General features: G+C 27.2%; 1 protein-coding gene across 1 annotated transcript; it reads right to left on the reverse strand.

Annotated features, from left to right (window-relative positions):
- Window positions 1–7376: 7376 nt before the first annotated feature.
- On the reverse strand, window positions 7377–13943 carry LOC120089782 (protein STRICTOSIDINE SYNTHASE-LIKE 6-like). Its single transcript, XM_039047178.1, has 4 exons — window positions 13401–13943; window positions 10259–10566; window positions 9125–9257; window positions 7377–7812 (listed from the first exon to the last, which is right to left on the reverse strand). The coding sequence occupies exons 1-4, from the start codon at window positions 13803–13805 to the stop codon at window positions 7498–7500; spliced, it is 1161 nt and encodes a 386-aa protein (XP_038903106.1). The 5' UTR covers window positions 13806–13943; the 3' UTR covers window positions 7377–7497.
- Between the last annotated feature and the right edge of the window lie 415 nt (window positions 13944–14358).

Consider the following 14358-nt stretch of genomic DNA (forward strand, 5'->3'; position numbering starts at 1 on the left):
TTTCCATTTATATTCACGTGCATTTCACGTGATAACTTTCTGATTTAAGGTTCTAATTTCAATTTTGATTTTTTTTTAATAATACATGAGGTTGGAGAATCATATTGATAATTTTGATGTTGCTAAAGATGATATAATATAAGTTTTACGTGGATTGAACCATGTTATTTAAACTATTTTAGCATGCTCAATTTCATATTCACTATCATTCTTTTTTTTTTTCTTCTCTAAAATATCACATTATATTTCTTCTTTTAATTTTAAATGTTAATATATAGATTTATACATCAGATCTTAATCAATTATAGATTAATATATAAATATATCAGTTATCATTTATAAGATCTATGATTCAATATTCATCTAATCGTTGAAATTAAACGAAAAAAAATGAAACCATTCTCAAATCCTAATGGAAGAATTTGAAGACTTCTTGGTTAAAAAGTATGTACTAACTGTTGAATTATAGTCTTAAAAATAATAAAAATCTTTTGAGAGAAAATAATAGATATATTTACCATTAGGCATTAACATATGAAGATAATTATTTACATATTATCCAATTTTGTAGGGGAAAAAAGTTAGATCCTAACACCTCATCAACTTACTATTTTTTACTCGGAGCTTTTTATATTGATCATGTTCTGAAATGAGTAGCAAAATGAAGCATCACAAGAGAACGAATATCAGGAAATTATAATAATAATAACTAAATAAATGTAAGAAAAGAAAATTAGAAAATCAAAGTGGAAATTTATGAAATTATGAAAAGTGGAATATCTAACTATTTTTTTTCTCTAATCACAATCTATTCAAAACCCACCAAATGCCACTATTTATAGACAATTTAAAATGTAGGAGGAAGCTTATTTATACACTAGTAATGTGTAATTACAAGACACGTGGATAAAATGCACTAAGACATATAAACAATGGAAATGAAACATTTGTTCTTTTTATGACACATGGACACTATCAATTATAATATCTATATATATACACACACAATAGATTACAAGAAAAGTATAAGTCATTTTTATTAAAACTCCGTCGATAAAACCTATTTAAAAAATACTTCGAAAGTGTTTTAAAAGTTATTTTGAGTGTTTGTTAAACACTTTTTTTTTTCAAAATTAAGCATTTGCAAAGTTAAATCAAACACGCCCTAAATGAAGTTAAGATGCTATGAAAATTATTTTAAAGAGAAAAAAAACACACATTTTATCTTATTTAATAATTATTTTCGTTCCACTTAATTTTAAAATATGCCCCTAAATTAAAAATAATACATTACTTGGAATTATATTTATTAATTTACCCCTCAAATTAAACATGTTGAAATTTCAAATTCAAATGTCAAATAAGACACTTTTCCTAGTGATAGAAATTAGAAAAATTGTTTTAAATGTCAAACTAATGAAAATATTTTAAAATATAGTAAAATATCATAATTTATTAGTATTTATCAATGATAGATGATATTATTCTATCAATATCTATCCGTATAGATAGTAATATTTTGATATATTTATAAATATTTGAGTTGATTTTTCTATATTTAAAAATCATCTTTAGAAAATATAATTATATACATCCAAATAAATTTTAAATGTACATCGATGATATTTTATTATTATTATTGAGGAAATATATCCAGGATAATTTTAAAAAAAAATAAATACGTTGATAATTTGTAATTACTTTCATGCGGTCTTGAATGCCATAGGCCTAAAATGATGATATTAAATAAGAAAGAACATATTTGAATTTGACAGCCATGAAAAGGTAAATTCTGTACTTTCATACAGTCCCAAACTCCTATGGGCCGAAGCCCAATGTTGCAGGCTCGGCCCATTTCTACATACCACTCAACCCCAGTCTACTCACATTAAGCCAGCCCACTACCTGTCTCACCAATTTTTTTTTAGAGATTTTAATTGGAAAAATCATTCGGACACCATATATTTCATAAATGTCATATTTTGAATTATGTCGTTAAGAAAGTGTAGCTTTATCGTATACCAATTTAACCCTTTCACCATTCTTTCAAAAAAATTTAAATATTTAGATCTTGTTTGATGTTTAATAACTATTTAGTTTTTTGGCTTTTTGTTTTTTAAGATTAAGTTAATAGACACTATTTCCACTTTCAAATTTCTTTAATTGTTATCTATTTTTTTTCTAATGATTTAAAAAATCAAATCAAAATTTGAAGACTAAAAAAATAGTTTTTAAAATTTTGTTATTGTTTTTTAGATTTGGCTAAGAATTCAACGATTGTACCTAAAAAAGATGCAAATTATGGTAAGAAATGCGAAGTAAATAGACTTAATTTTCAAAAATAAAAAATAAAATGGTTACTAAATAGGACCTTAATTATTTTTTCATTATCATCATTTTTTAAGTTGACTTCATTTTTGTTTTTTAATAATTGTGGTTAATAGACATTCAATGCATGATATTTCAACTCGATTTTTCTTTCATTTTAGGAGATTTTGTCTATTTTATTTTAAATTCCTAGCTGAAAATCGATCATCTCTCCATTTAGATCTAAAGTATATGTTGAATACACATGTTTACTAAAAAAAAATATAAATATATATTGCATATACCATGGTCGTTTTTTTTTCATATACTTACAAATATACTAGAAGATATAAATATACATCATATATATTTCGGTATATAAGACGATATATTGTACAAATTGTCTTATTTATGTACTGATCAAATATATCATTATTTACTTCTAGAACATTCAGATATATATTGAATATATTGTGCTATATATGTCAAATATACCTTTGTAATATTCAAAGTTTCTTGTTGATTATTGGTTTCGTTTCTGAGGGTTTTTTGGATGGTTTGGAGAAACTTATCCGATCTAATTAATGGATTTTGAATTAATGAGTTGGATGGAAAAAGGATTTTGATAACACGTAAGGCCTGTTTGAGGACCTGTAATGAGATGGGTTGAGTTATAATTAAGTTACAAGCCCACGTTTGGATACTCGTAATGGGTTAGATTACGAAACTCATTATCATCCTAGAGTATCGAACCATTCCCCCGTGGATTATGGTCCTCCACTCTAGACACTCCTATGTCTTCTCTCTACCTCACCATCGTTCGTTCGATGATCACCTCCGACCACTGCCATCGACCAACTCCAGTGACCATCTCTAGCCATTATCCACTAGTGACCACCTCCGACAACGACCACCACCAATTCCTGTGGTGATCACCTCATACAACCAACTATGGTGACCATTAGTATAAATTATTAGTTCATAGTACTAAAAAACAATACTATGATTTTTCACTTCTTAGTTGGTGTAAAGCCACATGTAGAAGGTGTATGGTTATTTACTTGTATACTTTTTTTTAGAAATAAATAGAGTAGTTTGGGTGTGGAAATTAACTTTTGTTTTGTTTCATCTTCTAAATTTAAATTTTACGATTCAATTTGAGATGAATATTGATTAAATTGAGGTATAAAACCACAGTAGTTACATAACAAATTTAAAGTGGTCAAATTAAACTTAGTTTAATGGTAGTTAACGTGTACTCCTTTATTTGAAGTTAGAAGATCAATAATCTATTCTTATTATCGTACTCAAAGAAAAAACATGTTTGATATACGTTGTTTATCATATATATGTGTGTTATGTGTGTATATATTAAGTTACTTGAATAAAACAACATGTTTATTATATAAAAAAATAGATGTATTTTCTAAAACAACATAAAATTAAAAAGTTTCAACTTATTTTTTTTAATAAACAAAACCAACTAAATCCATGGTGTATGGAATTAATTTCCTTTGGCATAAATTTTTATGTAGAAGGTAGTTAAAGTTTATGAAATTAGACTTTCTATAATATCACAAGCTTATGATGAAGAAAACATATATAAAAAAGTCAAAATAACAATAATTAAGAAGGAAAAAAAAACAGCCAAACCAAGCCCAAGCTCAATCCTACATCAAATATAATAATAAAAAATATAGCAAATTCAACCTTGCACTAACAATATAACTATATTACTATTAATCTAGATTTCAGATAGCAAACTCCACCATAATTAACTTTATAGTAATTCTGATCATATTTTAACCTCGTAAACAATTCTTTGGGTATACATGAAAAATTTTCTATTCTCTGTTTGAAATTTTACAAATATACCTTGTGTCAGTATTACCTTTTTTCGTTGCTTCCAAAAAAATAAATAAATAAATTACCCTTTCACAATTCCAAATGAAACCTTCACCGATGTTTCATTTCCTTTATTGTCATTTTTAAATGGTATAATTATGGATTTCTTAATGTAAAAATAACAATGTATACCACTAAAGAATAGAAGTTGTATCAATTTAAATATCAAACTTTTGTAAGTGTATCAATTTATATAATACATTACGTTTTATATAAAATAGCTTATGTGAACATATAATAGTACCAATTAAATCCTAATTTTTATAAAATGAAAAATTTTAGATTTCTAATCCTAATTTTCTTGAAAATTGATCATGCATTTACTCTAATCATCCCTTTTGTAAAATCGAGATCTGAAGAAGTCTGCACTTGTTTGATAATTAATGTAGATGATTTTGACAAAAAGAACATAACTCAATTGACATTAAGTATGTTATATCAACCTCAATGTTAGATGTATATAGATGGTTTTCTAAGGTAGTAGTAATGCATGATCAACAATGATTGCTTTATGGAAATGTAAGAGTTTAATTGACTCAAATTATAAATTTCACACTATATTAATCGAATGAAATTTGAAGGAAGATCAATTATAAGTTGGTTTTAATTGATACAAACCTAAACGTTTAGTAGTATGAATTGATTTTTATCTTTTGTTTATTATTATTTTGTTGGAATGTGCAATTAAAAGAGTTATGATGAAAAGTGGATAGTTTTTATTTATATTATTTTATGAATTCCATGCGTTAAAAGTTAAGGTCCCATTTGATTTTTTATTTTTGTTTTTTAAAATTAAGCTTATATTTTCCACATTTCTAATATTTCTTAAATACAATGGTTGATTTCTTAGTCAAATTCAAAAAGCAAAACAACTTTTTGAAAATTACTTTTTTTTAGCTCTCAAAATTTGATTTGATTTTTCAAACCATTGATGAAAAGTAGATGACAAATGAAAAAAAAATAGAGATGGAAGTAATGTTCATAAATTTAATTTTAAAAATAAAAAATAAAATGATTATCAAATGAGATCTAAATAAGTACGTTTTTATGGTTTTCCCCTTTTTTCTAGCGTCATTTTTCTAGTAAATATTTGGAAGTTATTGGTAAAGCATAATGTATTAATTATTCTTCGCCAAAGCAAGAGTGACATATGAATTGTTGATCTATTCGCTATAAATATATATATAGGTTAGTTGGAGTTACCTATAAATAATTGTTTCCTCCCCCCTCCATTAAAGCCCCATATAATTGATTTATGATTCTCGTCAATCAATGTCCTATTTTTAGGAAAATTTGATGGAAATATTGGTCAATTTTCGATTTTGATAGATGTTTTGAAAAAAAATTATAAAAACAAAAAATTCAAAAAATAAATTGAAATTAATAATAAAAATTTTATGATTTTTAAATAATTTAATATACTTATTATTTATATTATATTTACATTACTGATATTTGCTTAATTATCATGTTTCATAAACTTTTCAACGATATAATAGAAATATCGATTCACCTCCATGTTGAATTTTGGAACCATCCATGGAAATATTGATATTTTGACGAAAATTTAATACAATGATTATATATAGTATATCTTTTTTTTTTTTTGCTATTCTTTAAATGACTTCTATCTGGAAAATTGTAGCTAAATATCGTATTGGTTTATGTGCTCTAGGTTTCCTTTTATTTTAGTGTCTATACTCTCAGTAGTCTAAATATAGTTCATATACTTCTAATTAAATTTTAATAACTTTAATTAAATGATAACAATAATTGTCATACTCGAAAATATATTCAAAATATATTATATGAATATATTTTCAAAATTTATAAAGGAAGTACCACTAGAGACTCGTTTTTAAACAACTAACTGAATGTAGAGATTATTTTTAAAATTTATTGATTATGTAAGGACTAAAATTAATACTTAAAAGTATACTTACCAAAATAAAATGAAACTCATAGTATAAGGAACAAAATGATATTTTTAACAAATAAATTATTCAATGATAGCTATACACTGTGGTTGTTTTACAATAATAATTGGACTTCGATTAAAAAGTCTATATGTCCTCTAATTAAGTCTCATGTGTTAGTCTTATACGTCTTTTTCTTTTTTAAATAAATAATATTTATTTTCTCACCATTTATTTACCGTGATTTTGAGAATTTAACTAAGAATATAAATGTCTAGTTAGGAAAAAGATGAAAATAGTGATTAAGAAATTATAATAAAATAAACATACATATAAATCAAATAATGTCTAAATATTTGAGATATTGTATAACAATTCAATAGTGAAAAGGAAAACTACAGTAAAGAAATTCTCTCATACATCCAATTAAGAAAGTTATCAACATACTGTGTCATGTTTTTTTCCCCTCTAAATTAATGGTTGAATATATCTTCTGGCTTTAATTTTTTTTAATTAAAGTCATTAATTATGGCTCACCATCTAATTTTTTGTTTCCAAATTAAAAAATAATAATAATCTAACACTACTTTCAAGTCAACTCCTTCAATTCATTATCTAATACGTCATTAAATGATTTATTATTTATTTATTTCATTGATCCTACATATTAAATGCTATTATCATGACAAGAAATGATTGAAGATAGAATGAATTTTTTTTCAAACTATCGTTGTACTAAAAATTTTCATTATCCAAATTCATAATATTAGTTTTGAACTTAAATTCGTATTATTGATGTGAAGTGCGTCAATAATCTACCAAACTTAAATGTGTTGATGTTGTAATTCATTTTCGAAGTTAAATAGTCAAATCTTCATTCATATACGTAAATTAAAATAAAATTAATTTACGTTTTTTTAGAAAAAAAACATACTTTTTGTATTTTATATAAATATACATCAATAATATTTAAAATATCGATATCAATAGAAATATTAAAGTCTTAATTAGATTGAAATTTTGATAAAAGTATCGATAAAATGTATAAATATTTCTGAAAAAATTGTAAAAAAATTTAAAAATTAATTAGTAAATAAAAATTTTCTCATTTTTATACTATAGTTATACTAGTAACATCTGTGCTTATTTATTATTATAATATTAATATTATTTTATGTTTCTTGATTTTTTTTACAATATCGATTTACTTTTTCATGATGATGTCAATTCTATGAAAACATGAAAATCTAGATGGAAATCGACATGTTGTTGAAAATTCAATTCTAGAGTATAATTAAGTAGCGACAGATTTTATTCAATTAAAAGGAAAAAAACATATTATATGAATTTCCCAGCAGGTAGAATTTAATCAGAGGTCGTCGGGTTTGGACCACGGGCAACCAGCGGTGGTTGCAGGATATCGGTCCAAATCGAGGCGAACAATGCCGGGAAGCGCCAAAGAGCCGGAGTAGAGACTATTTCCGATCTTGATTCCGGTGGTTACCAATGACCATCCATAATCATAATACCAAGCAACTGGTTTGCCTTGAAGATTTACAGCCACCACTCCGCCGTTCTTCTCCAAGTTTGGCCGCCGGCAGTACTTCTCCATTATCGCCATTATCTTCCTTAACACTGGATATTTCAGTGCAAGGTACCAAGAAGAAGAAGAACCCGTCATCTCCTGCAAATATATCCATTATTTTTATTTTTATTTTTATAAAAAAACCAAGTCAAAATTTTTAAAAACAAAAAAAAAAGTTGTAAAATTTTATTCTTCTTAGGTAAGAATATAAATATTTAGTCGGAAAAGAAAAAAAAAATTGTAAAGAAGGCATAAGAAAGCAAAAACAATTTTCGGAAATGAAAAACTAACTTCCTGTTTTGTAATTTAGTAATAGCCTCTATAGTAAAATAGTTGAATTTTTAGTTATTTTTTAAAAATAAAATTTATTTTTTTAAGTTTTAAAAAATTGTCTTGATTTTTTTAAAACATTGATAAGAAATAGATAACAAAACGAGAAATTTAAAAGTGCAAGAAGTGTTTATAGACTTTATTTTCAAAAAGTAAAAATAAAAAACTAGGGCCCTATTTTGTAACCATTTCGTTTTTTGTTTTTGAAAATTAAGCTTATTCTCTTTCATTTTTTTTCAATGGTTTTCATCTTTTAAAAAAATTGAATTTGTAGTCCGATTCTAAAAACAAAAAACTATTTTTTTCCTAGTTTTCAAAACTTGATTTCATTTTTTGAATAATTGGTAAGAAGTAAATAATGCAAAACAAGAAATTCAGAGGTATAAGAAGTGTTTAATTTATAGGCTTAATTTTCAAAATCTAAAAACAAAAAACAAAAATCCAAGGATAATTTTTTTTTTTTTAAATTAAGTCTATTTATGGTTTGCATCTTTTTTTTAGGACAAAAGTTGAATTCTAAACCAAATTTCAAATACAAAACAAGTTTTTTAAACTACTTTTTAGGCCCCATTTGGTAACCATTTTGTTTTTTGTTGTTTGTTTTTTAAAATTAAATTTATAAACATTACTTCCACTCCCAAATTTATTATTTGTTATCTATTTTTTATCAATGGTTTAAAAAGCAAGCCATTTTTTTTTATAAAAAAATTGCTTTTAAAATTTTGTTTTTGTTTTTGCAATTTAGCTAATAATTCAACTATCCTATTTAAAAAAAATGCGAACTACTGTAAGGAATATGAAGAAAATAGGCTTAATTTTCAAAATTCAAAACCCAAAAACGAAATGTTACCAAACGAGACCTTGTTTTCAAATTTTAACTTGGTTTTTTAAATATTAGTAAAAAAATAATTAAAAAAAATTTAGAGATGAAGAGGCGTTTATAAGCTTAATTTTTAAAAAATGTAAATAAAAAATTAAATAATTAAACTATAGACGTTATCAAATCAGACCTAAATAACATTAGGATAAAAAATTATTATCTAAGGAATTAATTTGGTTAAATAATTCCAGATGGATTTACTAAAGAGAGTGCGATCCAATAATGGCCATGTCCATCGTATCTGATATTATCGGGCGTTCCTGGCAAGTTATCTACAAATTTCTCAACACTTCCTTTGCGATCTCCGGTGATGTAATATTTTTTGCATCTTCTCCTACAATAATCCCAACATTCAAAGCCACAAAATTAGAAGCTAGAGATAAGTTTGATGATTTCATTTCTATTAAATTTTAAATTAGAAACGGTTAGATTATATGATATCGTCCTCACCATCAATTTAAGTTTTTTAGTTAATTTTAAGAGCATTTGAGATATGAAACTGATTATTATAGTTCTATATTATTATAATTGAGTTACAATAACTTTTATATAGAATGTAGATTATTTAATTGGGGTTACTATTTTAGTTTGAGAATGAAAAATAAAAATGATGAATGTAAAATAGTAAAAACTGTAGCAAATAGTAAATCTTGTGACAAATGATGGTTTTGAAATGATGTTGACTGCACCTAAGCGTTTTGGAATATTATTTACTGTGGTTATTATAGTTTTAGGATAGTTTTTGCTTCAAACACCTCCTTAGAAAGTCAATCCAAACGACCCAAATCTTTATTTAAAATATCATTTTAGTCTACTTTGAACTTTGTTCAACTTTATTTTTAATAAACCCTAAATTTAGTCCTCAATGATAGCTTATTCTTGTTTTCTTTTTTTTAAAAAATTATTATCTATTAGTACTTTTACCATAAATTTTGAAAATATATTCACATATTCTATTTTCATACATGAAAATTATTATTTAATGAATCTTTGTAATATTCAATTTTGAGGAACTAAATTTAAGATTTATTAAAAATACATGAACTAAAATTGGACAATTAAAAATATAAAAATTAGGTTTCATTAAGTAACCATTTTATTTTTTAAAATTAAGCTTATGGACACTACTTCCAACTCCAAATTTTTCTTTTGTTATCTATTTTTCACCAATAGTTTAAAAAATCAAGTTAATTTTGAGAACTATAAAAAGTTATTTTCAAAAAGTTATTTTTGTTTTTAGAATTTGATTAAGAATTAAACTATTATATTTAAGAAATATACGAAAAAAATATAAGTGAAAAAGACGTATTTAAAGAAAAGAAAAGAAATACTTACAGGGGAGTTTCGCAAAAGACGACGAAATCTTGGGTGGGAGCAACTGCAACGCCATTAGCAAAATATAGGTCTCCAACAAGAAGTTTAGTGGTTTTAGTAATTGGATTGTAGCTCAAGAATCGTCCAAACGGCCGACCCTCGAAAAGATCGAAGATGAAATTATGAAACCCATATTTATACGAAGCATCTGTGAAGTAAACGGTGCCGTCTTCCGCCACATCAACGCCGTCTGTCAGCCCGAATCTCACGCCGTCGGCCTCTGCCGTCAATGCCTCCACCACTCCCTCTTTACTCACCTTTAACAACCCCTATATATCATACCCAAATTTTATTTATCACAATTTTTTTTAATTTTTTAAATCGTTAAATAAACCCTTCTAAACTTCATAAAACTATTTAATCAAATTATATTTATGGAACATAATTGAATTTATGTTTAATTACGCAGTTTTCACACTTAATCTAATTATAATTGAAGTTGTTTGCTTTGTATTGTCTTCCTACCGTTACTTTTACCTTTACAGTTTAGAATTAATGGATAAAGATAAAAGCAATAATAACGATAATAAAGACATTCATAATTCTACTATTGTAACATTGACTTATCTATAATGATAATAATAACGATAATGACATATGAGGACAAAAATTGAAAAATTCTTAAACAAGTATATAAAAAAAGCCATGTAATTTTCAAACACAATTAGATTGAACACTCTTAATTTCTCAATCAAACTATGCATCTTGATTATAAATTTGAAAATAGCACTTATATTTAGTTATGAATTTATTACTTTTCACCTTAAATAAACATGACTAATCTAACACTTACATTAGAATGCCTTTAAAAAAAAAAATCGCTCCATTCGTATTTCGTGATTTAGGTTCATTTTATGTTTTAATAATGAGAAAAGCTCGGGTGGTTCGTTCGATGCTCTTGATGCATCCAAGTATAGTCCAATAAAATTTTACTATGTGGTAGTTTTATTTTTGTTTTTAAATCAATTTTTTTCTAATCCCTTTTTTATATGATAAAAAAATATGTAACATAGAAATACCCAGAAAATATCATATTCGTAAAGCAGAAAGTTGTTTGATAACAATGAACGGATAATACAAAATAACAAAAGCATGTTCGGTATACTACTTTTGAACATAATTTCTATTTTTTAATATATAAAATAGCTTTTTTATCTTCAGATATAATGTTTTTTCAATAAAAAAAAAAAAATTGTTCTTACATCAAATGAAATAAGAAATTGGTCTTATATGGGGGAATCCATTTTAAAATTTTGTTTGCGTGGGATAGAAGAGGAAACAAATTATAAGGGTGTTTGGCTCACCAACATGAGATGAGTTGAGTTGAGTTGGTATAATATACCAACCCAATGTTTAGCCCACGAACTTTAAATGTTGGTAGAGTTGTCCAATTCACCAAACTCTTCTTTTTTTCAATGTTGTCAATGGCTCCACCCATCGGCCACTGTCGGTGACTATCGCTATCATATCTTGGGAACTAACTTCGGGTTTCGATAACCACTTCCAATGACAACTCCAACGAACAACTTCGAACTCCGACAACCACCTCTGATGAAGACTCCGGTGAAAAACTTTGTGCTCCAACATCTACCTTTGATGACAACTTTAACGACCAATTCTAGGCTCAGACAACCACCTCCGATGACAACTCCGACGATCAACTTCGAGCTCCAACAACCACATTCGATGACAAGTCTGATGACTAATCCTGGTCTCCGCACAACCTTCACGCGATCAACTCTGACAACCACCTCCAATGACAACTCAGGTGACCCAACTCCAACGACCACTTTTGCACTATCAACTATGACGACTAATTTCAGGCTTCGACAACCACCTCCGACAAAAAACTCTGATGACCAACTCCGACAACCATCTTCATAGACTCCAACAACCACCTCCGACTACAAATTTCAACGAAAATCACCTTCGATGAACACCTTCGAGCGAGTAACTTTGGCGATCAACTCTTCGATAACTACTTTCGACGACAAACTCAGGCAATCAACTCTAATACCACATTCATGCAAACAATTTCAGACTCCAACTACCATCTTTGATTACAAATTCCGATAAAAATCATGTTCGATAATCAACTTTAACAACCACTTTTGTGCGACCAACTTTGAGCTTCAAAAGCCACCTCCAACAACAAACTACGACGACCAACTCCAATACCACCTTCATGCGACCAATTTCAAGCTCTAACAACCACTTCCAACTACAAACTCCAACAAAAATCATCTTCGATAATCAACTTTGACAACCACTTACGACTATTATAAGACTGATGACTATTAAAATATGTTGTAGGGTTGTTAATTATAAAAATAATAGTATTTTGTCCACATTAAGTGCAATATTATACATAAAAAATTGTAAAATATATTTTTATTTAATTGAATTCACATATCAAAAGAGTGTTTAAAATATTTAGACGAAAAGTATGTATGTAGTTGAAAAATAGGTAACAAATAAAAATAAAAATAAAAAATCATAAAATGGTTTTTTTTTATTTTATTTTTTATGGAACATTTTCTAGCAATAATTAGTGAAAATAGAGATTTGTTCTCTGATAATCCTCCAAATTTGGAGGAACTGAAAGTGAAATTATTAAAAAATGTATTGACATTCCATTGACTACTAAGACGATGGAGGATAATTAAAAAAATTGATGACAATAAAAATACATAGCAACAACATGAATAAGAAGAAAAAGAAGAAAAAGATAATGAAATTCATTTTTTTTATTTCTCTTTTATTTAACCATATTTCTTCCAGAAAGTTGACGGGTTAATGGTTGTTTATTACCAAAAAAAAAGAAAGAAAAACTTTAAAAATTAAAAAAAAAAATTGCAATTCATATTTTATTCAAATAAAGAGGGATAAAATTATTAAACAAAAAAATTTCAAAATAAAATAGTAATTATAAAGTTTAAAAAAGAGTACAAAATATCTAGATATATCAATTCAACACTACATTCAAACACAAACATATAAACTCAAATTAAGACCAAATAACTTTAGACCACATACACATGAAGTCCATGTTGGTATGAATTCAGACATGATCTCCTTAAAGACTGATTTTACAGTGCCATACCTGATAAGCGTCAGCGACAAAAACTTCGCTGTCTGGTCCCAAAGCGACTCCGAGAGGCCGGCCGCCGGTGAAGACCCAATTTTCGATCGCCGAGTCATTCAATCTAACTCGCTTCAACCACCCATCCGCATCCCCCGTGTAAACGATTCCCAACTCCGAGTCATAAGCTAAGTCCTCCGCCGCTGCCAGCTCCCCCACCCCGATTCTCTCCGCCCCCTGCAGTACCCTGCCGCTACACTCCGCCACCGCCGCTGGCGCCCCACTCAGTTCCTCCGCCGGAATCACCGCCGGGTCGAATGGGTCGAGTTTGTATACAACGACGGCTGCGGTCAAGAGAGCCAACGCCGTGATTTTGAGAGCCAACGACGGGCCGAGGGACAGCGACTGGTTGTTTGACTCGGGCATTGACTCAGTGAGTATTAAAGAGGCGGTGGTATTTTATGGGTAAAGACTAAAGAGACGATTTGGAGATTAGAAACTAGAGCGTCTGGTTGGTTTTGTCGAACTCCATTTATTGTGGAAAATAGTTACGTGTGGATCTCGCCAAATTAACAACTCAATACAAATTCTTCATTTTTTTTAATAATTTTATTTTTTTTATTGCATAATGATATTGGGATATGAAAAAAAGAAAAAAAGAAAAAGAAAAAGAAAAAGAAAAAGAAAGATGCACCAAGTACTGTTCTTTATTGGGCAATTCAATAGAGAAAAAATTTGGTCTAATTTAGGTTGCACATATGCTCAATAAAAATCTATTATGTGATAAAGATTTTTTCTTTTAAATTGAATAATTTTTCTTCTTTTACTATCCAAGTAAAATCGGATGCATCACTCAGTCATTGACATCATTTTAAATGTTTTCTTTAGTACAATGCCTTTGGGTTAGTGCTTTAATAAAATAGTTTTTGTTTTACTCAAATAATAATAATAAAAAAAAATAAAATAGTATTCTTTTTGG

The sequence above is a fragment of the Benincasa hispida genome, chromosome 11 (genome assembly GCF_009727055.1).
Source record: "Benincasa hispida cultivar B227 chromosome 11, ASM972705v1, whole genome shotgun sequence".
Lineage (NCBI taxonomy): Eukaryota > Viridiplantae > Streptophyta > Magnoliopsida > Cucurbitales > Cucurbitaceae > Benincasa > Benincasa hispida.

Excerpts from the sequence above, each read along its gene's own strand:
- LOC120089782 (XM_039047178.1), bottom strand. The coding sequence starts at position 13,805 with ATGCCCGAGTCAAACAACCAGTCGCTGTCCCTCGGCCCGTCGTTGGCT. Across the intron at positions 10,567-13,400 it reads TTGTCGCTGACGCTTATCAG|GGGTTGTTAAAGGTGAGTAA; the intron begins GTATGGCACTGT and ends TATGATATATAG. Across the intron at positions 7,813-9,124 it reads ATTGGATCGCACTCTCTTTA|GAGATGACGGGTTCTTCTTC; the intron begins GTAAATCCATCT and ends ATATATTTGCAG.